Source organism: Pezoporus occidentalis, unplaced genomic scaffold (assembly GCF_034315485.1).
Source record: "Pezoporus occidentalis ecotype Australia unplaced genomic scaffold, CSIRO_AGI_Poc_V1 ctg70, whole genome shotgun sequence".
Classification (NCBI taxonomy): domain Eukaryota; kingdom Metazoa; phylum Chordata; class Aves; order Psittaciformes; family Psittacidae; genus Pezoporus; species Pezoporus occidentalis.
The window spans coordinates 3,055,773-3,083,682 of record NW_026916053.1 but is presented as its reverse complement, the minus strand read 5'-3'; the positions used below and the strand labels follow the sequence as shown (position 1 = coordinate 3,083,682).

At 43.0% G+C, this 27,910-nt stretch overlaps 1 protein-coding gene across 1 annotated transcript in view; it reads left to right on the top strand.

Annotated features, from left to right (window-relative positions):
* The first annotated feature begins 1,846 nt into the window (after positions 1 to 1,846).
* The window catches only part of TAF4 (TATA-box binding protein associated factor 4), a 37,183-nt gene continuing 11,119 nt past the window's right edge, over positions 1,847 to 27,910 (top strand). Inside the window, exons 1-8 of the mRNA XM_062642299.1 lie at positions 1,847 to 2,211; positions 4,124 to 5,212; positions 22,905 to 23,071; positions 23,607 to 23,726; positions 25,243 to 25,362; positions 25,700 to 25,822; positions 26,716 to 26,805; positions 27,544 to 27,795. Coding sequence (XP_062498283.1) covers positions 1,896 to 2,211; positions 4,124 to 5,212; positions 22,905 to 23,071; positions 23,607 to 23,726; positions 25,243 to 25,362; positions 25,700 to 25,822; positions 26,716 to 26,805; positions 27,544 to 27,795 — 2,277 coding nt within the window. The 5' untranslated portion in view covers positions 1,847 to 1,895. The remainder of the gene's footprint in view (positions 2,212 to 4,123; positions 5,213 to 22,904; positions 23,072 to 23,606; positions 23,727 to 25,242; positions 25,363 to 25,699; positions 25,823 to 26,715; positions 26,806 to 27,543; positions 27,796 to 27,910) is intronic.

The window sequence follows — 27,910 nt, the reverse complement described above, 5'->3', positions numbered from 1 at the left end:
CCGCCCTTTCCCAATTTGTAAAGCAAAGCTTATTTTACAATAGTGAAAGAGGAGGAGCTATTTTAAGCTTGATACCCCTTAATAGCTTACCACATAGTGCACTTTATCTTTCAGTTCATAGACTCCTAAAATCGTTCAGGTTGGAAGGGACCTTAAAGCTCATCCAGTCCCAACCCCCTGCCATGGGGCAGGGACACCTTCAGCTAGAGCAGGTTGCTCCAAGCCCCTCTGTCCAACCTGGCCTTGAGCACTGCCAGGGATGGGGCAGCCACAGCTTCTCTGGGCACTCTGTGCCAGTGCCTCAGCACCCTCACAGGGAAGAGCTTCTGCCTAAGAGCTCATCTCAGTCTCCCCTCTGGCAGGTTAAAGCCATTCCCCTTGTCCTGTCCCTACAGGCCCTTGTTCAAAGCCCCTCTCCAGGTTTCTTGTTGGCCTCTTCAGGCACTGAAGCTGCTCTAAGATCTCCCTGGAGCCTTCTCTTCTCCAGGCTGAACCACCCCAGCTCTCACTGTGTCTTCATAACAGAGGTGCTCAAGCCCTTGGAGCATCTTTGTGGCCTCCTCCAGGCTCCCTCCCACTACTCCACATCCAGTTAATATTGTTCCAATAGTTTACTTGTGAAAACAGTGCCTGGCACAAGACAGCATTTATCCAAAGGCTGGTTGTATTTTTACGTTAACCGTATTTACTTCCTTCACGATGGTTGCACAACGAGGTCAAAGTGCGGCTCTACTGTAAGGCCGGCGCTCAGCAAGACGCGTCCACCTGCAGCCAGCGCCCGGCCCGGCCCCGCCGCACCCCGCCGGGGCTCCAAGCCCAGCCCCATGAGTCGGGCCGCGGCCGGGTGCAGCTTCTCCTGCCAGCGCAGGGCTCCCTCCGAGCGCGGCTCGGCAGGGACACGGCTCTCCCCACAAGGGTTAAGCGGCAGCGGGGGTGTAACGCGCGCTGACACCGCGCGGGGATCGTCCCCGACGAGGCAGGGCCCCCGCCTCACAGCGCCGGGCTCGGAGCTGCGAGTGGACCGTTTAAAGCGGGGATCTCCCTCTCCTCACTCTCCTCCCCTCCCTTGTTTCCCTTCCCAGCGCTGAAATCCCCGCCGCCCTCCCTCCCCGGGGCTCCCCCCAGCCCCGCCGCGGCGTGCTGAGTCAGGCTGTCCAGGCCGCGGAGCGGAGCCCGCCGACACCGCGCCTGGCACACGGCGGCCGCGGCGCCCAACCGCGGCCCGGCCGCACCGAGGGCCGCTCCGGGGCAGCTCGCCTCTGCACAGCGACAGAGGGAGGGAGAGAGGGAGGGAAGGAGGCGCGGGGGCCGGCGCGCTCCTCCTCGCCCGCTGCCCCCGCCCGGGGCTGGGCGTGGGTCCCGTCCGCCCGCCCGCCCGCCCCCCGGTTCCCCCCCGCGCCTGCCGGGGATCAGTTACACGCAGCTGGCACAGGTGCGGGGCGCCCTTCAGACTCGCGGCGGCGGGGGAGACCCGGCCGCAGGGAGCAGCGGGGGAAACATGCAGCCATTTTGGGCCGAGGCAGACAAAGAGCCGCAGCCACCGAGGCCTCCCCCGCCGCTCCGCCGAGCCACGGGCCGGGGCTCGGCCTCACCCGCGGCCGCTGCGCGCCGCCCCGCGCCGCCAGCCCCCCTCAGCCGCAGCCGCGCCGCCACCGAGCCGCTGGCGCCCGACTCCTAACTCGGCGGTCGCAGCCATTTGCACGGCCTTTTATAGGCGGGCGCCGGCCAATCGGCGGCGAGCGGAATCCCTCTCCGGCCGGTGATGTGAGGCTGGGCGCTTGCGCTTGCGCAGTTGGGCGGGTTGAAGTGTGTGTGTGGGGTGGGGGGAGGGAGGGAGGAGTGGAAGGGGAGGGGGGGGAGGAGGGAGCCGCTCACAGGAACCCTCCAAAAAAAAGATGGCGGCGGGCTCGGATCTGCTGGATGAGGTTTTCCTGAACACGGAGGTGGATGAGAAGGTGGTGAGCGACCTGGTGGGCTCCCTGGAGTCTCAGCTGGCGGCCTCCGGCCACCACCACCAGCACCACAAGGCGCAGGAGCCCCTGAGGGCCGCTGGGGGGCTGCTGGGGAACCATGTTGTGAGCGGCAGCAGTAGCAGCAGCAGCCCTAGCCCTAGCCCTGGAGGAGTAGTAGTAGGAGGCAATGCTAATGCCCAAACAGAGAGCAGCAGCAGCAGCAAGATGGGACTGAGTGCCCCAGAGATCACAAAAGCAGGTAACATGGGCAGGGGTGGGGGGCTCTAAGGGGAGAGGGGCCCTCCCCTCCCCCCACTCCCCAGCTCCGGCTGCCTCCTTCCCTCACTGCTTTCCCCCCTTTCCCCTCTCTCCTCCTTCTCGCTGTGGCAGGAGCGGGAGTGCAAAGGCTGGTATCGATCATATGGGGGAGAGCCTCCCCTCATCATGCCCCCTCGGTGTGTATCCGCGCCTCTGCTCCCTCCCCTTTATTTTCCCTCCTTGCTTCTGCTTACTAGAGGGTGTTTTATGATGTGTGGGGGGCAGCCTCCCCGCAGAACAAGCCGGCAGTGCCCGTCCGTGACTCTGCCGGTCCCCTCGGCTTTTCCTGCCCTTGTTGCTGGAGTGTAAGAGGGTTCTCTTCATCTCGGGGGCTGAGGGAGGCAGAGCCCACCCCCCTTGGTAATGGCTGTGCCTCCTATGCCGCCTGTGACTGCTCCCCTTCCCTTTCCGGGGGGGGGGGGGGGGGGGGGTTATGGGGGGGGATTCCCTCTTGATAATGCCGCCGTAGCTGTCTGTGTAAATGCTTCTTCCCCTCCCCCTTCTCTGTTGCTGAAGTGGAAGGGGGTGTTATTAATCATGACACCTATTTCCTGTAGAGGAGGAAGCGAGGGGGGATTTCAAGGGGAGGAAGTCCCTCAAAATGCTTCCCCCCCATATCTGCCTGCCTGGATATTCCTTCCCCCCCCGGTCCCCTCCCTTGTTCCAGGGGCTTGGAGGGGGCATTCGACACCTCTCATTCCTCCTCTGCCCTCAAGGGGGGGTTGTCACAACACTAGGTCCCAGGAAGGGGGGGAATTGAGGCCACAACACCCCACCTCGTACAATGTCTTCTCCCACCCACTCACACACCCCCCGTAGCTACCTGGGAATATTCCCCTTCTTCGTGCTGTGAAGGCTGTAGGGGACAGTGTGAAGGCTGGGATGAGGGCTCATTACATGGGAATGGAGGGAAGCTGGTTTTCAGGGAATTAAAATTAATGTCTCCCCAGAATCGCTGCAATTCCTCCCCTCCCCCCATTTATTTATTTTATTTTTTATCACTTGCTTTCTTGTTGCTGAAGTGTAAGAAGATGTTACAGACCCTCTGATAAGATTAATCAGGCTTTCCTAGGAGGATCTCCTTAACCCTTATAACATGCTTCTCAGTGTCTGTCTGTCACTGTTCTTTTCCTCTTTCTGTCTCTGTAGGGCCAGGACCTGGACTGTGTGATTGTACTTGTGATAACAGCAGGCCTCATCAAGAGGCATGAGGATTATTCAGGACAAGAAGCTTCATCAGCTTGTCCCTTCTCAAACCAGCTTTGCTTTTTATTTCTTTATTTTTCAGTGATCTCAGGCTGTGGGAACTTCAGGTCTGGAAGAACAAATTCAGTGATAAAGTGGAGGGGGTTTATAGTAACCTGCTTCAGGCCGTGCAGCGTTTCTTATCTTGCAAGCCTCATGTTTTCCTTTCACTTTTTCATATTTTGCTGTGGTTGAGCCTCCTGATCTAACTGACTTGATCTGTAGGTAACGTGTGGTGGGCAGAGGGGATTTGTCTTACTCATGTGCCTTCCGTCCTTTTGCTAAATGCCATGTCAGGCTCTAGACTGGGGAAGAGGTCTGAGGTGATCTTTCTTCTCCCTTCCCTTGGTTCATATCAAATCTGCTTTCCCTGTTTTGTCTTACTGTAATGTTGAAAGCAGTTATGTTCAAATTAATACTGAATCTGCCAGGCTTTGGTAGGAAGTCGGAGACTTCAAAGCCATCTTCAGTTTGTGCTCTGTCCTGTTCTCTTGGCTCTGGGCAGGCAGCATGAGAGATGGAGAAGACTTGGTGACGAGGAAGAACGTTCTGTCTTCTGGACGTCTTCTCTTGCTCGTTCTCTGTTTAACCTTGTTGTTGTTTTGCAGGAGCAGGAGGAGTGCAAGGGGGTGTTATTAACCATAACACCAGGTCCCAGACTTCAGCTCTGGATGGAGCTACCACAACGAGCACCAGCACCACCACTGCAGCAGCAGGAGCATCTGAAGTCACTGCTGCTCCAGGGACCCTCAGTCAGGGCAAATCGGTGGTTATCAGCACCATGGCAACTGCCTTGTCCACCAGGAATGGCAAGATTGGGACCACAACAGTGCAAACTTTGAATGGGAGTAATGTGGTGATGAACTCTCACCATACGGGAAGTGCTGCTTTCCCTGGGACTCCGGTGACTGCTAACCCTGCTCCTGCCCCTGCTGTTGCCCCTCTTGTTAACAATGGACCTGGATCTGTGGGGAAGGGAAATACTGTTAATGCTGTCTTGCCATCGGCTTCCAACACTGTCATCCAGACATCTTTCCTTAACACTGCTGTGTCCTCTGCATCTTCCTCCTCGCCCACAGTTATCTCCTCGCAGCCACCACCGAGCATTGGGACTGGGACACCGACGGTAACGCTTGTGCGGCCGCCGATCCATACAGCAGGACCCACAGTAGCTGCAGCTGGGGCAGCCACTCAGAATGGGAGCAATACTGTGATCAATTCAACCATCAGTGTGGGGAGTTTTCCTGCTGTTGCTACAGCCACTGTGGGATCTGGAGCTTCCCTCCAGACATCACTTGTGAACAGCCAGTCTGGTTCCACTGTGCCAGCAGCTGCCACCACACAGGTCATCAAATCTGAGTCTCCTAAAGCTATAGTCCAGGCAGTATCCCAACAGCAGACACTGGCTACTGTTGGCCAGCCCAGTACTACAGGGGGTAACATGATTATTGGGCAAACTATGCAAGCTGGGCTCTCCAATGTTGCTCCCAATCCTGGTGGGATACCTCCTGCAGCTCCTGGCACCCCCACGGGAATGGCTAAAGGCACTGCCAATACAGTGGCACAAAGTCTGCCAAGGACTCCAACAGCAACTACGAGTGGAATAAGAGCAACTTTGACTCCTACAGTTTTAGCACCTCGCTTGCCTCAGCCACCTCAGAACCCAACTAACATTCAGAATTTTCAGTTACCACCAGGTAAGCAAGAGGATTGAGGGATTTTACTTTGAAAGTGTATTTCTTGCAGGGAGGAAGGGGTCCAAATAAGATTTCTTGCTGTTCAATTGTGAGGTGTGGAAACGGCATTACATTTAACAATGAGAATTGTCTGATTTTGAGTAGTAGCATAGCAGGATTCCACTACCTAGTCTGTGAATTTGGGTGACTAAAAAGTCTTTCCAGTGGTAGTAATACAAGAATAATCGTGCCTAGTATCTTTGTCAGGGTGTGAGTGTAGATGAAGCTGTAAATGGCCAAAGCCTGACCATGGGATGTTATCAAAGGAAAAGTTGCTATTTCATTTTCACATTAAGGCATTTTGACTTTTAAGGTGGTTTTGTCAGTAGTTCATGTAACCTTCGTGTGCTTTTCGGGTTCCTCTCTGTCCCTGCATGCCCCCAGCACCACAGAGCACTCATGAATAGAGAAGCAGCAGATACAACAGGAGAAAACTGCCTTCTTTTGCTTGAAATACCTTCAAAGTCTGACTTAAAAACTCACAGAGTTGAAGCTTATAATCATCTTTTTAGTCACTCGAGTTCTGATACAAAAGGCAGTCTTCCACTGTCCTTACCTCACCCTGTTGTGTCTAGGGTTGCAGCTTTTGTAGTAGCTAGTCTCATGCTTAGTGCTGAGCATCTCTGGACAAGGAATCTAGCCCTGAACTCAGTGGGTGAGTAAAAGGCAGGATGAGAAGCCTTTCTGTTCTAAGAGCTCTTGTGTCCCTCCTTAAATATCCTAGATTTGGAGATTTAAGATCATATATTTGCTATTATTTTGAACCAGGCTTGTCATTATATCCAGATCTATTTTTAATTGAAAATACTTTTGTGAACCTGCACATAGTTTCCTGTCTTTTTTAATAGTATATAGTAATAGCTGTGTTCTTATTATTGAGTGTTTTCAGGGCAGCGTACAAAGAACAACCGGTTAAAATTCACCGAGTGAAATTAGTGGTGGTTGGATATCACTTGTTTCAATTGGTCTTAGTAAAAACACACCTATTGAAACTCCTGAGCAACCTCAAAGCAATGAACCTGTCACATGAGGTACATCACAAACCATACGGTGTTACTCTACACCATCTTTTTGTGTAATATACTATTTATGGTATGTGATGCCACCAAGTCTGATGAAGTCTGTCAAACATTCTGTGTCTCTAACTGGCATAAATATTCCTCACTTTTTTCTAGAGAAATTATTCTCTCTATGAGTAATTTGAATGACACATGTTGCTAATATAACAAAAACCCAGCAATAAAACTCGGACCTTAAAATCCCAGAGCTTGATTTGAAGCTTGTGAATTGACAGACTGGAAAAGTCTTATTTATTTATTTACTGCCACAGTGTATCAAAGGTTTTTTTCACGTTCCAGCCTATTGCCATGTACGCCTCCATTTTCACTAATACTGCATTATAAACCTGATTATGGGAAAAATACCACTGTGGAGTCCAGTGGGACCTTTTTTCCAGGTAGCTGATGTTTTCCAAGTGCCAGAGCACACTGAAATGTGTTACTCTTAGAAACAGTGTTGCCTGTTCTTAAGCATAATTGGACCATAAATTGCACCTTTGGAGGTCTCAGTAGATCAAAGTAAACCAATACAGGTTCTAAACACTGGAGGGTTTTTATTTAGCGCTTTCCTTGTCTGTCCCACACTTTAAAAAATATTTATAACTTCAGAAGAATAGCATGACTCTTAAGGAAATACATGTAGCTGAATGCATAGGAATTGGGAACTGGGTTTTTGCATGCTAGGGCAGACTTAATATTGGACAGGATTTTTTTAGTGGAACAGATCATATTTGTAATTGTGTTGGTTTGCATTTTTTGTACTTTGCCAAAGTAGCCAACTTTGAAAGTGCTTTGCATAAAGCATTTCTTTCAGAACAGTTAAGAACTGATGGATGTTGAGCTCTTAGAAACATCTCGCAGGTGCATGTGCTACTGTTGGAGGTGCTTAGCCCTTGCAAATGCTTTAATCTTTAATAGGGCCCATATACATTCAGAGTGAAAGGAGAATGGATGGCTCTGCTTTTGAAACTCTATTTCAAATTACAGTGTCATAGGCTGGATTTTTAAAGGATGTTTGCTAGTATGAGGCTGCAACTGCAGCACTCGCGTGCTGCGCATCTGCTGCATGCATCAAATTTACATCACAAGTTTACGTTTAGAAAAGTTGCTGTGTGCTAATGAGAGTTGGTGAGACTCAGGGCTTGAAATAGCCTTGGATCCTGCACTGCACATGTTGCTTTCCACACAAAGATTTACAAACACTTAGAAAGAAAACCTCATGGAAGGTTTGACCAATAAGCAGCACATATTTCATAGTTATTTTCTTACCCTGGATTACTGTTTCTAACTCTGCAACACAGTTACAGTTTCACATACATGGAGAGCAGAATATACAATGTCAGTAAGTGTTATTAACCAGGGGATTGAAAATTAGAAACCTTGAAAGGTTTCAGATGGTCTCTTAAAATGCGTCTGTGGAAAACAGACTCGATCAACGCTCTTTAAAATATATTACTTTTAAAATAGTGCTTTGTATTGCATCAAAGCAATTGTGCAACAAAAAATGACCAAGTCAGAGCTGTTTGAAGAGCTCATGAGCTGTAGTTGTGCTCTCACTGGATTCTGGCATAATGCTTCCCAAATAAACTGGAATAATCAGAGTATCTGTGCATTAAAAATGGTTTTCCGTTACTGATGTCTCTGTGGAAGACACTGTTGTGCTTACTCTTCAGGAGCCTGTGTTTGGAACTTTGTGGTCCAGTTGAACAGATCTGTGTAATGAAGGTCCAAAAGTAACCTTATTTATAGCTTCTTAGCAAAGACATGAAAATGTTGTCAGATGATTTCCTACGGGGCGGGAGCACAAGTTTCCCTTTAGACAACACTGCTGTAAAGATGCAACATCATCTGAAACTGGGACTGAAAATAAATTGTATGAAGTTCCAGCTACTTCAGGCAATAAGGTGAGATGTGCATTGTAAGAGGTAGGAAAATTGGTGAGTTTGTTAAAGCATGAAGTCAGTGTTCTGCTGTTGTAGGCACTCAGGAAAGTCTGCAGAAAAGCATAACTGACAAAAAAAGCATAAAAGCATAACATGCCCTGAGATGAATCTTTTTTGCAGTGTGAGAGTTCCTGAAGTGTTTAGAGGCAGTCACTGACACATGGTAAAATCATCTTGTAAAAGGACAAACTTGTGTACTTCAGAATCACTCTTCAACATCTTATCTTCCCCAGCAATGCTATAATACAGTTTCAAAACCAGTGTCTGTGAGCTTGTACTTACTTTATCAGTATTGGCAACATAAAGGTTCAAATCTTTGCTTTCTCTTCTTGCTGATGCTTTCTGTTGTTGCTCTCTTCTGCTTTATTTTTCCATACAAGCATCTTGTCATAAGCAGGTGCCTGCTTAAGGAAGAGAGCAGACTGGAGGGAGTGCTGTAGGTGTACAGTGCGAACAATACAGAGTAGGTAGGTCTGGGCAGTGAAACTGAAATATAGAAACCTTCACTTCACTGTCCCCCTCTCTTCTTTTACTTTCACTGGAAGTTTCTAGCACTTACAAAGGTTTGCTAGCTTGATGCTAAAGACTTCTTTTTTTTTTTTTTTCTGAAGAAACAAGATTCTGTGACTCTCAGTCTATTTAGAGATAGCAGATAGGACAGGTTGTCTGTGGAGTTTATGTATTTCTTTTACTTCTGTGATCATGACCAGTATTCTCATTAGCAGTAACGTGGTTGTGCAGCTGTAATAGAACTCCTATCGCAGATTCATTTTGCTTCGTATCTAATAACGTAACTTCTTTATTACTTTCACAAAACTCAGTTGGATCTGCCAGCAGTTAATGCTAGAGGATGAGACTAGGCTGCATTATTACTTTTTTTCTGGAGGGCATCTCATGTGCCATTTCTGTGGTGACTACAGGATGTTCCACTCCTGGCTGTGGAACCCATGGGGATCCTCTAAAGATATTCCAGAGTTCTGAACAAGCCTAATGCAAGTGACCTCTACAGTCAGTTTAAACTTACTGTTGGTGCTTTCTAGAAGCAAAGGGTACCTGGAAGAACATTGGTGCTGTAATCCACTGGTCCAGACATGTATCTGTTTTCATGTTCAAGGTTTTGTTCATGGCCTTAGATGCTGCAGACTTCACTTGGTGTTAAATGTAAGCTTAACTTCTGTAGAAGCTGTTGATTTTTAGCTGGTGCTACCTATCCAAGAAGGATTCTTAACTTAAGCTTTGATTGTAGTGGCTTTAAGATGGGGAAACTACCTAAGCACATACTGCCTTTACAGCATGGGTTCTGGTCCTTTCCACATGAGCAGTCATACTTCTTGAAGCTGGAGTCACTGAAAGATAACATCTGCAGGAGCAGTTCAGTTTCCTTCAGTGAGGAGCTGGGGTGCAGTGTTTTTTGGGTTACTTTATACTTGAAATATGTATCCAGAAATGCGTAAAGTAACTGGGATTATAAATAGAAGAGGAAATCTACAGAGTTCTATAATGTAAGAGATACAGAAAGGGACAGAAGAAATACTATGAAGTAGTGGAATGTAGTTGTTTCTATTTCTCACTGACTAGTAAGCGAGTTCAAACATATCCTGATTATCGTTTTCCTGTATGTATCCTGTATGTGCTGCCAATATTATGCCTGTTAACTGTGTTGGCATGGCTCTATTTGATTAAAAATAATGTCTGTATTGCACAGTGATAACAGAAACTTCTTACAGGACTTACAGTATGTTTTACTTTCAAAGGATTTTACAAAACTTAATCCTTGTAACATGCCTGTGTGGTTGGTAAATAAAGTAGTATGAACTCTGCTTTAGAGCTAGGGGAAAGAGCAAGTTAGAGAAGTTCTGACTTGCCCAAGGCCATGAGGGAATGGATATTTTGCCAGGATTAGAGCTTGGGAGCCCTATACTTGGTGCATAAAGTGGTATCTCTCTTTCTGAAAGATAACTGTGGATCTCCTCTGCACAGCTCTTCTGGGTGAGGGGTGGATTTCGTGTTCAAATCGTGCATCAGCAAAAGGAACATTCTGCTTTATCTGAAATCTGCTACCTCATATCTGCCATATGTCACCAGAGTGAAAGTTGTATTTGTTCTCACTGTAGCTTTCGTGACTGAGGAATCCTGCATGCTTGGCTTTGTACCCCAAAGGACTTCAGACTTGGAGATGTGCAATAGGATTTTGTTGCTCTTAAAATGAGTGTCATGAGATGTTTTGCACATCTGAGAAGAGTGTATCTTTAAGTGATGGAGATATAATAGTGATTCTGTTAAGCTATGAAAGCTATTAACTTTGGCTACATATTGTTCAGTTCTGCTATGGAAAGTACCTTTGGAAGAGCATGTATGGATTCATTTCATATGCCTATCTACATATGGTCTTCCTGGTTTTTTTGGGTATCCCTAGGCTTATGATCAAGGTTGTTGGTCAGTGACCACTGTGAGTGCTTTCTTTTGAGCCATTCTGCACTCTGCTACTCCCCAAGTTATGTGGTGTTTTGATGGTCAGTGAGCTAAATGAGTTTTCCAGCTCTGGAAATCTATGTGGGTTACTTCTAAAATGCAGCATCATGGTTTGAGGACCACAAATTTGGTGGACTTGAATCAGCTACTAAGACAGGATGCTGCAGCAAAGTTAGAAGTCTGAGGTGAAAACGCAACAGTTTGGGGCACTGGTAAGACACAGTTTATTAGGTATCACAAACTCTCCTCAAATGCGATGTCTTGGTGTAGGAAAACTCTTACTATTATCTGTCTTCTCTGTTTTGGGAAATGATACGTAACTAGAATCCTAAAAAGAGGGAATGTATGAAGTTGTTCAGGAGCATAGTTGAAAATACTGATACTAATCTAATTGGGGTTTAGCAAAGCAAAGATGCTGGCTTTTGGAAAGCTTGATTTCTGGCTCTCTGTTCTCAACAACACGGAGCGATCAAATACTAATAGTCTGCTTAGTAAGAGCACAGCATGTTAAATGGTTTTGGTGGTTTTTATGGCTATGTTCAGTTTTTCTCAGAAATACCTGAAATCACCTTTTTAACCTGAAAATGAGTTATCTTGTCAGGCTTGTTCATTGTGTATGAATCCGTATAACTCCACTTATCCGTCTGAATCTGCTCTTTGAATTTGATGGTAAAAAGAAGGCTTTTGCCAGTTGGAAGACCGTAAGTGTTAGCAAGATTAACTTTTTTTTATCTCAGACATATGATCTCTTGTGAAAGATTTGAAGAGGTAGAAGCATAAAAAAAAGTTCTGAGAATTGTGTTTCTTATAGCTGAAGACAGTGATAGGGATTTTTGATCATACTTAGGAAGCAGTTATCTGTTACGTAAAGCTGTATGTGAAAGAAGGCCAAACTCCAGAGCGAGTATGTGGTGCTTGCAAGTTACAAAGGGTTTTTCAGTGTGCATGGCCATATGGATGTTTCTGTGTACGAATAGATGTGTGATCCATGAACGCTGATTTCCTGGTGCCATTCTGGGACTGACGCCTCAGTAGGTCTTGATCTCTTTGGCGGGTTGCACACAGTTGTTTGACTGAGACAGTGGCTGTGGGCATACTTGAGCTTTGGTTTTGTGCTGTTATAATTCGCTAATGCATTAACTTGCATTTGTTTTTAAACTAATGAAGGTCTTGCCTAAATGCAGGAAGTTGTGTGTTTATAATCACACAGGTTTCTTGAAAGTTGCAAAACCTTTCTTGTCTGGGTAGTTTTTTGCTGGATCAGCCCTCTTGCATACTGCTTCCTCGTGAGAGAAGGAAAACAGCTTATACAATAAGCATCTCTTACAACTATATAGTTGTGTCAGCACTGGTGATTATACCACTAAATTATTGTGACAAAATGGCCCCATTTCCAGCTCAAATATTGAGAGAAGCATAAAAATTGTACATAGACCAGGCTGTGATTAAGGGGGTTTTAAATATAGAGTATTTTTTGGTGAAGAACAAAACCTTGATTATCATCACTATGTAATGGTATAGATTAACAATAATTGAGAAAGAGGTGATAGTTTTAACGAGTTGGTACAACTGTGTCCTGTTTGTGCAGGAAGAGCTGTTCAGCACCTCAGTAGAGCTATCTGAAGGCGTTGCACAAATGTGGATAATCTTTGCCTCTGTAACTGTTGTCAGGCTGGAAATAACATGTTAAAAAGATGAGTTTCTGCACTTATATTACCAGTGGTCGGAAAGTTACACTTTGAACATAAAAGGCTGATTCTCAGCAAAGTGCATAAATAAGCTGTAAATCCTTTCACCCAGGGACAGTGCTTTTACTGGGTATTTATACAGGATTTAGTGCAAGGTTTGACTCTGTTGCCAAGCTTTTTCTGTGGGGTTTGGAAAAGAATATTGATAAAAATTGAATAACTTTTTGTCAGTGAAGAACTCTAAATTTGACCTGTAAATATGAACACTTTGTATCTTTTATTTTTGATGCTTTTTTCCTTAAAATGCATTTCTAAAATATTTGTGTTCTAACCAGTACCTAGGTAACTAGTAACATAAACCTTGCCTTGATATGCGATGTGATTTTACATGGCTCGCATGTTCTCAGGTTTGTATTGAATCAAACAAGTATCTAATAAAAATGACCTAACTTACCATTGTAACTTGATTAATATATACATCTGAGAGTAGCTGAACTACTAAAAGCCATCAGAGTACTTTAGTTCAGAATAAACCACATGCTGGATAAACTTTGTGCAACAACTGGTGCAGATTCAGTTGGAAAAAGCATGCTCTAGATATTGGAGTATAAACAAAACCTAAGCAATGAGGTGTGGTGAGTGCTCTGGTCTGTCTTAAATGCTTTGAGGGGCAGCGAGGCTGCACTGGGCTGTCTTCACACCTTTCCTCAGTTTATTAATCAAGTATTTCTGTAAGGGAGGGTTGGATTTAGTGCCTCTCTCAGGATGTAATAACATCATGTGCGTTCAGCATAAGTGGTGGTGTGGCGAGTGGGACCAGTTGTACTCACATGAGTCAGAAGTGCCAACTCCGAGGAGTAGCGCTGTGGAATTGCAGCACCTCTGGCAAACAAGTCAATGGCAGTGACCAAAGAGTGCTGAGGGATCAGTGGAGGAGGTCAGAAGAAGAGATATGAAGTAGGAAGCCTGAACTGTGCAGAAGTCTGTAAAAAAATAAAATAAAAAGCATGAGGAACTTTCAGTTTTTAATGAACATGTGCACAGTCATGTTTGCAGTAGTATTAAGGGTGGAGTGGAAGAGACAAGTGATCATGCCTTGAACTTCAACCTCTTATTTCCTTTCATTCTTCCTTTTTTCCAGTGTATCATTTGGTTTTCTTTCCTTCCTTTGCCTCGTGGGGGAAGGGGAGAGAAGGCACTAATTATTTATAAGTGTTAGTCATAGCCAGTCATTAAGCTTAGTCATTACTCAGGATTGTGCATTTGATGGTTAGTAAAAATCAAAACAAGACTTGAATTGCTGAATTCAAGCTTACAGGTGTGAAAATACTTTCATTTCTGTGTTCAGACTCACTGGCAAAGCAGTGCTATTTAATCAGTGTTGCTATCAGCCAAATTACATGTAATATCATGTCCATGTTGATAGTTTGTGTTTGAACTCAAAGCCATGGTGTTCAATGTATCCTTAAAGCAGAGAAACTTCTAAATCATCAGTGAGAATGATAAAATCACCGTCTGTTTCTGCAGAGGAGGATGTGAAAGGAACATTTCCACTGATGCTGCTTTGGGTACCTGTCACTCGGTGGGACTGTGACATTTGGTCTCCGCAGCTCCAGCTGAAAAGATGGCATCAGCAAAGGGTTTTGTCCCTGCCAAAATTACAAAGGGTATATACCTAGAGCAGGACATTCACAGTGGGGGCTAGTTAAAGAAATGCATTTTTTAAGGGGGTTTTCATGTACTTTCTTATTTTAGGGTGTTGTTTTTTGAAGGAAGATAATGTGGATTTAATGCATTACTCCTCATTAGTTATTGTGTGCAGACTGTTGTAAATGCAGAGTAGCTTGCCTGTTCCTGTTTCTTCAGGTGCTTGAACAGCACTAATGTTGATATACCTTAGTATAGACAAACTGTTTGCCAGAAATGAAGACTAGTTGAGTTTTAAAATCTCCTATTTAGTATAATAGATCAAAAGAATTTTATGTCTTCTATTCTCAAAACCAAAGCTGATTTTGATGTAACTGTGTTGTTTGATGTAAGTATATTGACGTTAATGGTAGAGCTGAATCTGAATCACTTTGAGATCAATAACTAAGGTTTAGCTCTTGATAGCGTTTTCCTCAGTTCTTTCTGCAGCCGACCAAAGAGAGCTTTGTGTGGTGACTGGGTTCCAGTTTGACAGAGCACGCTAGTGTTTCGGCTTTGTATGCTTGACTAGCAAGGAATGTTAACACACACTTTCAAGGAATCCAGCTTTCCAGAAAAGTCAGAATGGTTTCAGATCACAGTGTTGTTGAAGTGTTTATCAATTGTTGCCATATAAAATGACACATTTCCCAGAGCACTCCTTACACACCCTTTCAGTGAGCAGGTAAGATTTTTTCCATATGGGATCAGTTAAAAACAGCGGCTTTTTGGCACTCCAGCATGATGTTGTTTCTTTAACTATATTCTTAAAAAACTTGTGAAGGAATACTTTACCAGTGATTCATTTCTTCACTTTTTATACGGTATAGTTGAGTTCTGTAGTTTGAAACTGAATTATTGCATAGTAAGAGTAAGCAAAAGCTTAATGAAGCTTTCAGTTTCTTGGACTCCTTAGGAGGAAAAAAAACAAAGGTAGTTTTTGCAATGTGAAGTTGTGTGTTTGGTCTGTACAAAATACATTTGCTGTGCGCTGCAGTCAGGATTCTTGATGATTTGGGGGACTTATCTTTCATCTCTGCTCACCATAATCATAAATCAGCTGTTCAAGAATTAGAGTTTCACATTCCATAACTGTTAGTTGTGATCTGTGTGTGCAGATCAGGCATGTGGAGAGAGCGAGGACAGGCAAAGGGAGTGCTGTAGTAAACTAATGCTGTACCAAAACTTTTAGGCATTGTATCTGGGTAATACGTGTTTTTATTCCAGAGTGGTGCGAGTTGGAAAGTGCAAGGACTGATGTGCTTTTGCAGTTCTGTAGTAAGTTCTTCTCCAAAACTCTGTGCTGCACCAGTCTTCACTATCGTTTGACATGTAGTGCCCATCTGGAAAGTCTCCAAGTGGTTTTTACCGGAGATGCTCTGAAGCAACACCTGACAGTCATGTTTTTTTCATGCCAAGTTTAGCTCACCCTAAGCTCAGCAGGTGCTGAATGTTCAGCAGGCACCTGTAAGATGTGTTGGGCATAGTGTGCCCTGTGTGCTCTCAGTACCACTGTGTGCAAAAACTTGTGTTCCTTGCTTTAGGGTGCCCATTGCTCTGAAACAAGATGTGAGGGAATCTGGCACAGTGCCTCAGGTCATTCCAGGGTGCTGGACAGCTCTGCAACTGCTGCCAGGTTTAGGGCCTGTAGACCTGCAACTTGGCGTGGATCGTATCTGCTACTCATGTTTGCACAGGCTGACCTCACCAGCAGGACAGGCACTCTGGAGCAGGTGAAGTCGTGCACAGTCATGGGCTCATTTTCAGCTAGTTGGTGTGTAGGAGCTGATGCCTGCACTATGTCGACTTCTCTGTAAGTGCTAAGGTTATCCTTTTTGAGCTATGACACCTTTATAGAAGTCACAAACAAAACACATTTGTTCATGAAACTCAAGAGCCAGGATCGCTGACAGTGTTAAAGACTTTGGCAGGAAAGTTCAAGTAAACATGTCTTGGGGTTTCTGTCTGGATTTGCGGTGCAGCACAGATCCCCGAAGGTTCTAAGCGTCCAAACTTAGTGCATCCGACCTGGTGGTGCAAGTCTCTCATCAGGTACAAAGTAATATCTTCAGTAACATATAATCCACAGCTTTGTTACACTTTAAAGTTCTGTGTTGTTCCGCTTGACTTGTAACTGTTTCTGATGAGTTGATGTACAGGTTGTCCTGCATGAGCTGCTACGTATCTGCTGGTTTCTTAGGGGTGCTGCTCTTTGACCTAAGTGATTCTAAATCTGCTAAAAGCAAGATTCCCTTAATTGCCCAGATTTTCATGGAGCTGCAGTGGACTGGTACTTTGACAGGTTCTTCCCTTTCCTTCCAATAGAGTGAGAACTTTTCCGGGCAGGTGAGTTATCAGATGAGGAGGAATGGTGATTGTTGGACCAGGTTATCATTTCCTTTTCTGCAGTAAGGGACACTATTATATCCATCATTTCTGCTGAGAGTTCTTCCTGTGGTTTGTATAGGCTGTTATCCTTTTCTCTAGCTGTCTCTATAGCTTTTTTGTATTGGCAAAATCTTAGAAACTTTGTCCTTTTATAAAGGTTTTGTCATTCCATCATCTCTGTGTAGCCTGATCCACCCATCTACAGAGCATTGACTCATCCTTTTTGCTTTATCTGGCTTTTGTGGTGTATATGATATCAACTTGCCTAACCTTACACACACTTGCTTTCCTTTTTGTGGCAACAGCATCTCTTCTGATGATACAGAAGAGATATTATTGTAAAGCTTTCTTCTGCTAATATGGCACAGCAGCTCATGATTGCTGTCACGGTTTTTGTCATGTCAGATGTTTGCAGCATCTTGCCACAAATGAATATATGCTTGAGAGCTTGAGGCAGAAAGAGCTTTGACGTTAAGATAACCTCTTAGTGAACTTCTCTGGAAAATCTAGTTAGGGTTTGAACATTTGTCAGATGTCAGTGGATTCTCTGATCAATAACTCTCTTTTCTAGAGAAGTTTGTAAGGACTTTGATTTTCTACACCTGAAGCATCAAACCTTTAGTTATTCTTTCAGGTCTGGACATTCTTTCTGAATGTGTGTGTATTGAAGGTGATTCTTTGCTGCCAGACAGTTCTTTCTGACCCTGACTGTTTTTTCTCTGGAAATAAAGTTCAGTTACTTCTTTACTTTGAGAAGAAAATTTCCTATGGAGACGGGAAAAGGGATTCTCCGTGTGATTTCAGGGTCATACATTGATTAAGTCTTCTGTCATGTCTCAGCTGCTAAAAAAGAGGACTTATTAAAAATGTAGGTTCCATAGTAATAGCTTTGAATTTCTGTGGATTAGACCTTGAGCTACATGGTGGGTAATGAACAGAATGTGTAAGCTTGAGCCTTCTGGTCTTCGGTATCTGTATCAGAAAGAGAGATTTTGTCACTTGTGCCTGGGTAGGATACTGTCTGTTTTGTACTTCACAGATCCAAGAGTTCCATTCTTGCTGGTATGCCCAGTGACAAGCATGGGCAAGTTATGAATGCTCTATTCCTGGTGGTGTTCAAGGCCAGGTTGGACAGAGCCTTGGGTGACATGGTTTAGTGTGAGGTGTCCCTGCCCATGGCAGGGGCTTTGGAACTGGATGATCTTAAGGTCCTTTCCAACCCAAACTATTTTATGATTCCATGATTCTTTTTTATGGTCCTCATAGATGGAAGGACCATAAAACCTTGGTCCTTGCTAACTGTAGATGAAGCCTTCCAGTGTATGTCACCTATTGTATGAATCAAGTCCCTGAGAAATGGAGCAATTGTTACGAGAGAGGCTGAGATGTTGATATGTTGCTGTTTGAGTGGCTTCCTACTATGTGTGCTTGTTAGGGGTGACAAGTGGCTGGACTCTGTATTTCCTCAGAACAGTAATCTGAAGAAGTCTGCTGTATCTGTGGATAGCTTTAACTCTGTCATCAGGGTGTCCAGCCCTAGAGATATTGTTAATCTTGGTTTACAATCAAAACCAGGTAACAAAACAGGGCACTTTTGGGTTTCTGTACCAAGAAAGCTGTATGTCTCAGGAGTTACCAAGATAATCAGAATGCTCTGCAAAGGCTACAAAATACTATTTTATTCTTCTTCCTTTATTATTCTGATAATTCTATTTTTTCTCTAGTCTTTGCTAAGCCAAGAAAAAAAGGAAGAGGAAAACATGAGGAAAAAGCCTGGTTTTTGTTTTTCTGACATGTCATATGGCCAGAGCTCTTTGCTTTTTCTTCCAGAGCATGATTTTACATGTTTTATTAACCAAAAAACCCCAATCAACCAACAAACAAAAACCCCACCCCAAAGCACAACACTTTGTAAATGGAAATGCCCTTAGCAAATGGAAATGCAAACATCAAGAGGCAAAGATGACACAATGTAGCATCAGGCAGCTCCATTATGTAATAATGAACTTTTCCATCCAAGCACTCTAAAACAGGAGAGATCCGGGAAGGTCTCCACAGCATGAACACGTGAGATGACTGTACAAGTCTTTTTGGGATGAGGAGCAGTCCAACTCAATTTTGTTAATCCTTCGTTTGGAGCTGTGATGAATCGTTTAATTCAAACTACAATATGAATCTTTCTGGATTCTTTTAAGCCCCTAACTTCTAACAAAAATGATAATTAATTTTAATTTTAATAGGTTTTTCAATGAGAGACTTGGAAAGAATGTTTGAGTGTTTGCCTTTTCAATAGTGAATTTGATTTTACGGTACATGAGATCAGACCTTCTAGGAAAAAGAAGGCAGGGAGAGATTTAAAATGGCCAAGTTTTAGTGTCACCTTTTGGTAATTGAATGTTTCCAATGATCCTTAATAGCTGTTTGGTCTCAAAGAGCAGCTCTTCAGTGTCTGGAACAAAAAACTGGATGGTAAACTCGAAACAGAAAGGTATTTCTCATCCTTACTTTAAATGCAGCAGCATATTTAATTAGGGAAGTGAGATACCTTGGTACAATTCTAGCTGCCTTCTGGTACCTTGTAGTCACATCTGATCTGGTTCATAGAGCATTTGCACTCTTCTGCATTGGAGTTTGAGGTTATGATACTCTAAACATTTAAAATACAAGTTTTGGATCATAAGAGAAAGAATTGGTTGGGTTTCCTTTACACACAAGGCTGTGAGTCCCTCCTTTTTTCCATTGCAGTGAATGAATTAACTGAGAGGTGGATAATATATGTATGGAGAGAGGGGGCTGTTACAGTCCTACATTGACTTTGTTTAGAAGTGGGAAATAAATGAGACTTTCTTTTTAATTCTTAATCAAGTGTGCTCCACTGAGCTCTCCGAACTTCACTAAAAATCCACTTAATGCTAGCTTGGATGTAGGTTTGGGTTAGGGAGTTTCTTTTTTTAGCTAATTGGGTTGGAAAAGAGTCTGTAGTTGGGCTGGGGAGAGAGAAGCTGAGAGAGAAGCTCCATCTCCCTTATTAAAGACCTCTCAGCAAGGCTGGAGAGGTGTGAAGTGTGGAGTCAAAACTACCTGTCTGCTGGTGAACTTCTGCACTGGAATTTCAGTAACAAACTTCATGATCTTTTTTACACCTTTTCTGAAATCCCCCATGTATTAACAAGGTAGAAATAAAACATCTTCTAACATCATACCGGGGTTAAGGTTTACGCAAGGCTAGTCTGCTGTTTGTGTTTATATGTAGCCCATTCAATGTGCCCAGCAATTTGTATCAGTGGTAAACCCTAATTTAAAGACGTATTTGAAACCGTATAAAGTGATAATAACACTGTATCAAATATGAAGGCAGTATAAAAGAACTACTTAAATAGGGACACATATGAATGTAGCTTTGGAAGAATTTCTTCTTTATTACGACTTTGGTACTTGGGGGAAGGATCAGACTTCCCAGAGTTACAAATCTCACAGGTTCGTGCTGGGAGTCAGGGTTTGAATTACAAATGATTGTTTTGTCTGGCTGCTGCCAAAAATTGAACTTTCTTGGTGTGTTTTCTAAAGCTCACATTAATATGCTTTTCAACTGTCTGTTTCAGCAGTTGTGCTATGTTAATGTGTAGGCATGTTCTAATTTTGCATGTAGCTCGGGGAGAATGTTTCATTGTTCAGGCATTGTGCTTGCACTCCAGGGGTAGTCAACCTGCACTCTGTGGTTATAGCCGTTCTTTTTTCCCTGTTCCCATTCATGTTTTGGCAAGCAAAACAACATGCTGACAGTAGTGGTGTCTCAAGGGGTGTTTGTGCTGTTGCAGGGCTCTGACGTGAAGTGTGGACCCGTTCTTGAGCCTGATGCTTATATTGAGCTGGAGACTGAACAAATAGTGTAGAGCTGTGTGCCAGTGCCTGATGCTATAAAGGTTCTCATATACAAGTAAGCTGCTTTGGGTTGGCTCTTTCAGGTAACTTCGGTTACTTTTGCACTGAGAGAGAAGTTTAAAAACCAAACTACCCCCCTGTCATAGAGTCATAGGATAGTTTGGGCTGGAAAGGACCTTAAGATCATCCAGTTCCAACCCCCCTGCCATGGGCAGGGACACCTCACACTAAACCCTCTCTCCCAAGGCTTCATCCAGCCTGGCCTTGAACACTGCCAGGGATGGAGCATTCACAGCCTCCCTGGGCAACACAATCCAGTGCCTCACCACCCTAACAGGAAAGAATTTCCTCCTTACATCCATCCAATCTGTCCCCAAATCCCAAACTAGAGTTAGCATCACTTCTGTTGCTTCTGGAAGGAAAAAAATATATATAACTCACTGAAGAATTGGGATGGTACATTAGCCCTAGAATATCCTCGGGAACCCCCAAAATGGTGAACTTTAAGGAAAAAGTTTCTTATGGGATGTCAATATAATTCTGTGATGTTTAAGGGCTTCTGAAAGCACAGGCATGTATAGTGACATTGGGCCTTTTCAGTTGCTAGCAACTATATGGTAATCAACAAGTCTTAATATTTGGCACAGGCTTGAAACCAGCTCCTCTAATCAGACTTCCACTGTACTGATATTTTCAGTTATAATGCTATTGAAGATTTCCACTGATTCAGTGTTTAACTTCTTCAGCTGATTGTTCTGAGGGATGACAAAGATGGGTAACATGAGTTCATTTCCCAAGATTTTGTCTTTGCATATTGGAAGAAGATGCCAAGTTCTGTTTGTGCAGGAATGAGCTGGATGTAGTAGCAGATCACTTTCTAGTCCTTAAACTATTGAATTTATCTGCTTTTGGTCAGTAGCCCCCTCCCCATAGTGTGAGGCTGATAGTGAGAAAGTAGTAATGGTTCTGATGAGCAGCTGACAGAATCGAGCTCTGTATTCACAGTTGATGTATGGTGTATGTCTCTGCTGTTTTAATGAAAATGCTTCTCCCTACGTAAGTTACAGGAGAAAAAACCCTTGTGGAATGGTTTGGAAAAGGGCTTTTTCTGGAGTTGGCAGCTAATCTAAGGGTATTTATTTCTACAGTCTGCAGGATGATAAATAAGCTTTCCCCACTCCTCCTGTCCTACAGAAAAGCAGTTTGAGAATATTTGTTTCTAGATATAACTGTTGCCCATAGCACATCACGGTCCCACCTTAACACTTCTAAATAAATCCCAGTGGAAAGTCACAGGTGTCACATAAACTACTTCAATGTCTCTGGGTGACTGTGCTTCATTAAAAGAGAGATAATGCAGAGATTGTAAGGAAGAAACTAGGGATGAATCAACTAATGTAATCTCATTTTCTTTTGAACTCACTTGTGTAGAAAGCAGTATGTGAATTCTTGCAGTTTAATGCTAATGTTCAAGCAGTCCAAGAAGACTGTTGAAGGCATCATCTGTAAATGTTTCAGCTCTTCATCTGAAAAGGAAAGCAAATGAAGTCTTGATTTTTTTTGTAGTCATGCTCTGAGATGGCATAGAACAGATCTCCAGGTATTGTTGGGGCTTTTTATGCACTGAATAACACTTAAGAAAATCTGTTTGATTCCAGTAGTGCCTCTTGGTTTTCCACGGTGAAGTCTCCTCCTGTAGTTTGTTGCTCAGAAAGGCTAATTTTGAGTGCTCAGTTTGTTTCCTTAGTGGCTTTTTCAGAGCTGATGAGATCCTGAGTCTTTCATGGACTCACTGAGGCATGCTGAATGAAAACACTTCATGTGCCTTCAAGAAAGAGAGTCTATCATCTGAAAATCTGCCTGTTAAAATCTGCTTCTCTATAGCTACCCAGTGGGGTTAAAGGTATTGATCTGAGTGACTGAGCAGGGAATGACTGCCTCATTTCCCTCTCCATTTTATTTCTCTTTTGGGGTGTAACATGGCATGATGCAGTCTGTTGCAGATGCACATGAGAGAGATTATGATTTTATAGCCACTTTCATTACTAAATTTGTTATGGGAAATTAATTTAGAACTTAGACAATTGTGTTCCTGTTTATGGTGAAGCCTATGTTTGATTATATCCTCCCTTTAAAGACAGACTAATGGGCATCTTGCCTAATGGCAAGACTTTCCTCTATTTGTAGTGTTTCATAAACCAAGCCACTTAGTAAAGAGCAGGTAGGATTTTTACATGGTTGGTAAGTTTAACTTCCAGTCACGTGGAATTTTTTGATTGGGGTGAATACGACTCATTATGTGTTCTGATGCGCACTATAGTGAGTTAGAGTATTTCTGTAATTAAGCTATTCTATACAAAATATGATGATGCAGCTGGGTATTTTGCTTTTATCCTAAATCCCTGTTATTAGCTGTGTAGTCCTTTAACGCTGTATCAGTTCCATATGTATCCAACTTGGATAAAAAAAGCTGCAAAAAGATGGTTTTCATATTTGAGAAGGATACGTGTTTCTTGACCAGTTTCTTTATTAACAGGCATGGTCCTTGTGCGTAGTGAGAACGGGCAGTTGCTGATGATCCCTCAACAAGCCTTGGCACAGATGCAAGCACAGGCACATGCCCAGTCTCAGCCTCAAAATACTATGACTCCTCGTCCTGCTACACCTACCAGTGCTCCTCCAGTGCAGATATCCACAGTGCAGGTCAGTGCAGTCATTTGTAGTGTTAAGAATGGTTCAGGCTTTTGTTCCTGTGAAGAATACGCCAGAAAGGAAGGCAAGATGTTAGTGATTTGAAGAAACCATTGATCAAACTGGTGCTATCCAGGCTTTTCCACATGGCATAAGCATTGCATTTTGGTCCGAATTCTGGTAGAGTTTGTCTGTTATTCATCAAAACTGTTTCTACCTAGCTGAATTACATTAAGTTCAAAACCACTTGATATAAAGGCCGTTCAAGACCATATATGGTTAACGTGTACAACTCTTTTCCCCAGAGAATCATTATTCTTTATAAGACTATAAAAGAAAATAGTGGATATGGGTATATGTACACTGAGATCATCATAGTTGCATGAAGTTCAGGACTAAAAATCCTTCTCTCAGTTTTATAGTGGTCCAGATGTGTTCTTTTGTATCTGTAATAATGGCAACTAGCCAGAGACACAAAATGCTAGATAAGATAGATTAGACTTAAATATAGGAACTAATGCGTTTGGCTTTTTTATCTGTTGTCCAGGCTCCAGGAACGCCAATTATTGCACGACAAGTGACACCAACTACCATTATCAAGCAAGTGTCTCAGGCTCAAACAACAGTGCAACCCACAACAACGCTACAGCGTCCTCCAGTTGTGCAAGTGAGTTTTGTAGAGAAGTAATGTGTCCATGAGAGACCTCAGTTGTTAAGATTAGCTGAAAACCTGCTTGGGACTGCCAGAAATACAGGAAATACAATTGCTAAGTGCATGGAACAAGTATCTTCTGGCTTACCCCTTCTAAAACATTTGCAGATCTCAATTTACTGTATCTTTTAGATATACAATCGTTTTTATTACTACCATTTATTATTTCATACTGTACCTATATGCATACATATTTAAAGATGTCCTGTTATTAGTTCCTATAATCACAAAAATGACTAAAATGAAATAACTATGCTTTCTGCCTCAAGAAAGTGACACTGATTCCCTGTAGTCCTCCGAATTGTGCAGCAAAATGTACAGTTACAAACTAGAGTGCCCTGGTAGCCACAAGTCACAAGTGGTGCAAGTTTAAAACGGTGCAGAAGTGTGAAATTCTCCACATGGCTTCCAGGCAACAGTGATACAATATGATTGCTGTCGCCTAATTGTTTTCATTCTGCTTTTTTCCATCCTGTGAGTAGACAGGATTAGAGAGTTTTAATTTAAAACATGCAGGTTTTGCTGTGCATCCAGTTAACCCTTTCCCCCTCAGAGAGCCTTTGCCTATGCCAGCGATCTTTCTAGAGTTAAGAGTCCATTTACCTGAGTTGTCTTAATTTGCACTGCTGTTATACTGGACAAAAGGAAATCATTCCATCTGCGTATTTTGTGTTGTAATAACCATACCATGAACTTCATTTATCCTGATTTCAATAAATGAGACAAATCAAATCCTTGCTTCCTTTTCTGCCTCCCAAAATACCAGCACAAGTTTGCTTTGGCAGCGCTGCAGCCTCTTTTCTTGTACACCTTTATAGAAAGAGCAAGTTTACAAATGAGTTGTTAAAATTCTGAGTTAGCTTTAGCTTGCTGAGAATCACTGCCCCTCTGGTAGGGTTGTCATTAGTGATCAGACTGTGGTGATGTCCATGAATGAACTGTGTGCATGGAAAAGCTCTTGGTTGGAGTATTGATTCTTTAAAAGTGTTATTCCTAATTTGAATTACTGATCTGTGTACAAAAGTAGAAAAACATTTTGTCCCATTGTTCATGAAAAAGATCTTGGTAAACCTGAGCTGCTGTTTCTCTTGGGCTCCTTATATAAATTCCTCCCTTTGGTGTGTAAGGGAACAGGTTAAAACAAAGCTATTGCATTCACAGAAACTTAGTGCTCATTTTAATTGTTTGAAACCACAGTGTGTGAGGGTATGTGCATGGTATTGCTTTGCATTTTATTCAGTAACCAAAAATCGTGGAGCTCTTAATCAACTTTCAGGATTTCAGTTTCACTGTGTAGTGTTTTGTGCCATCTGGTGGCTCTTTCTTTCCACTGCAAGATGAGTAACTTATTTTTATAGCAGCTGTGAAAGGTGTTCTACTGTCCCGGGGCTCAGTTTTCTATTTGATGGCTCAGGGAAACAGCGTTTGGTGTGTTCCAAGTAACAGATTGTTATGTTTGTATTCTCTGCAGCCTCAGATTGTTCTGGGTGGTACTGCACAAACAACTACGTTGGGGACAGCAACAGCTGTACAAACTGCAACTCCTCAGAGAACTGTGCAAGGAACGACGGCGACCTCCACTGCAGCCACAGTAAGTTACTGAGTGCATTTGGGATCTTCCTTTGTTCATTCACATATACATATGTGCATGTGCCATTTATAAAATACATGGTGTTTCCTGGCTTCATTAAGAACCATAATTTTCTTAAGTTTTGATAACAAAAAAGTATACAATGCATGCATATATGAAGCAAAATGATAATTTCAGTCTGATTTTGTCTGAAGTGGTGGGGGACACAAATCTGTAAGTAATACTCTGCAGTTATGAACTAGAGAAGGACTTTATTTCTCAGAGTACGTAGTCAGATCAGGGGTTATAAAGTGTTTCTCTTCTCTTCTCTGACTGTTCCCTTTTCCTCCTGTAATAGGAAACTATGGAAAATGTGAAGAAATGTAAAAACTTTCTGTCCACGTTAATAAAACTGGCCTCATCTGGAAAACAGTCTTCAGAGACTGCAGCTAACGTGAAAGAATTAGTACAGAACCTGCTGGTAAGGAAAGTTCTTTAAAAGCTGAAAGAAACAGTATCTGAGAGAAATCAAATTAAAACTTTGCTGCTTCTGAATTAAAATATATGCATGGGTTTTCCATTAAGCTTGTAAATGACACATTACTGCTCATTATTGCATGAGAATGTGAGTTAAATTGTAGTGTGGGTAATGTAAATGGTATAATGCAGTAGCTGAGTGTAGGAAATCACAAGCTTGTACAAAAAAGTAGTATTATCTGAAGCTAATGTAAAAACTTGACATAATTAGTATTTATAGAGTGAGTACTAGTACAGCTTAGCCTAGTTGTTAGCAGCCTTTAAGTCAAGGTAGATCTGTGGGTTCCAGATATGACAACCTCTGGTTATCATGTAAAACAAGACCAACATTTGGAATCTATCTTCCCATCAGGGATATACATCTGCTTTTGTGAGAGACATCTCCCTTCTGTGGGAGACAAGGCCAGTTTGTGCCTGGTGAGCACACTTTAGCCATTTGAAATAGAGGAGCTATAGTACATCTGGAAAAGAGAACATCAAAGATGGGGTTGCCCACAGCAATTGCTGGCTGATTGCAGGTCATGTGAAGTATTCTTGCCCGTTCCACCTGGCTTTTGATCTATGGATAGGACATTCCTGTAATGGTGACAACTGAATACATTTCTTAAAATTGACTGGAAGACAGGAAGGGGAAAAGGAAAGATGGGACTGTAGGTCTTACTGGTTGAAATTTGTAGTAAAAATAGTTACTACCATAAAGCTATTGTCCCTCACTGGCTTTCGTTACCAATAAAGCCACTTATTTACAATAAATTAAGTCTAATTGTTTTTTGTGTGTGTTGAATATTATAAAGTTAATTTCTACAAGCTCATTCATTTGGGTTTTCTGCTTTGAAGGATGGAAAAATTGAAGCAGAAGACTTCACCAGTAGGCTGTACAGAGAACTTAATTCTTCACCTCAACCTTACCTTGTGCCTTTCCTGAAGGTAATTTGGGTTCACTAGTCTTTATAGTTTTGTGTTTATGTGTCAGCAGCAGTGAACACAAACACATCTTTTATCAGTATAGATGGAATTCCAAAGTGGTGTAAATGGAAGTTTTAAGCAGTGCCTGATTAGACTTTTGCTCCCTTAAAAAATATTTGTCTCTTGGTTCCAAGAGTTTGTTAGTATGGCTCATGGGCACAGTCAATAATGTAATTTCTACCATAGTGTCACATCATAGCTCTTTTGAGAGATGACTTTTATAAGCAGTTTCTTCCCATAGCACCAAACCTGCGAATTGATTTATTATCCTCTTTTTAGTTCTGGAAAGAAAACAAGAGATTGAATGATACAGAAAACTACCTTCTGGGCAAATTCTAACTGTTTGCATGCGCTGTATATCTGTTTGAAAGATAAACAGGAAATATGTCACCTGTCGATAATAAATCCTGTCCTGGGTTCAGCAGTAGCAGTCATTTTGTCATAAATTTTATGGTAATTTGACCCATTTTGGAATAAACATTACTTTGACATTTACAATCTGAAAATGAGAGGAAGTACAACAGCACTGTATGGTAAGAGTATTGACTCTGCTGGACTAATGTATGATTAAGGGATATAGCTTTAGATGTGTGTTGATATTTGCGAGTTCTTGAATGCTAGTTCAACCTTGAACTCTTCATGAGGACAAAAATTTAGGATTAAAACACTCAAGCAAATTCTTTCCTTTCCTCTTTTCAGAGGAGTTTACCTGCCTTGAGACAGTTAACACCAGACTCTGCAGCTTTCATCCAACAAAGCCAACAGCAGCAGCCAACAACGCAAGCAACGATAGCAACGATTCCATCCGCAGCGGTGCTGCTCAGCTCCTCAGTTCAGCGCACAGCAGGGAAGGCAACTGCAACTGTAACAAGTACTCTCCAACAACCTGTCATCAGCCTAACTCAGCCTACACAAGTTGGTGTCAGTAAACAGGGGCAGTCTGCACCACTGGTATGTGAGCTGAAGTGTATCATCTGTTATTGCACATGGGGTTTTTGCCTTCTTCGCCTTAAATGAGTGGTTTAACTCAATCAGAGATCTTCAACTTCATCAGAGAAGCCAAGGA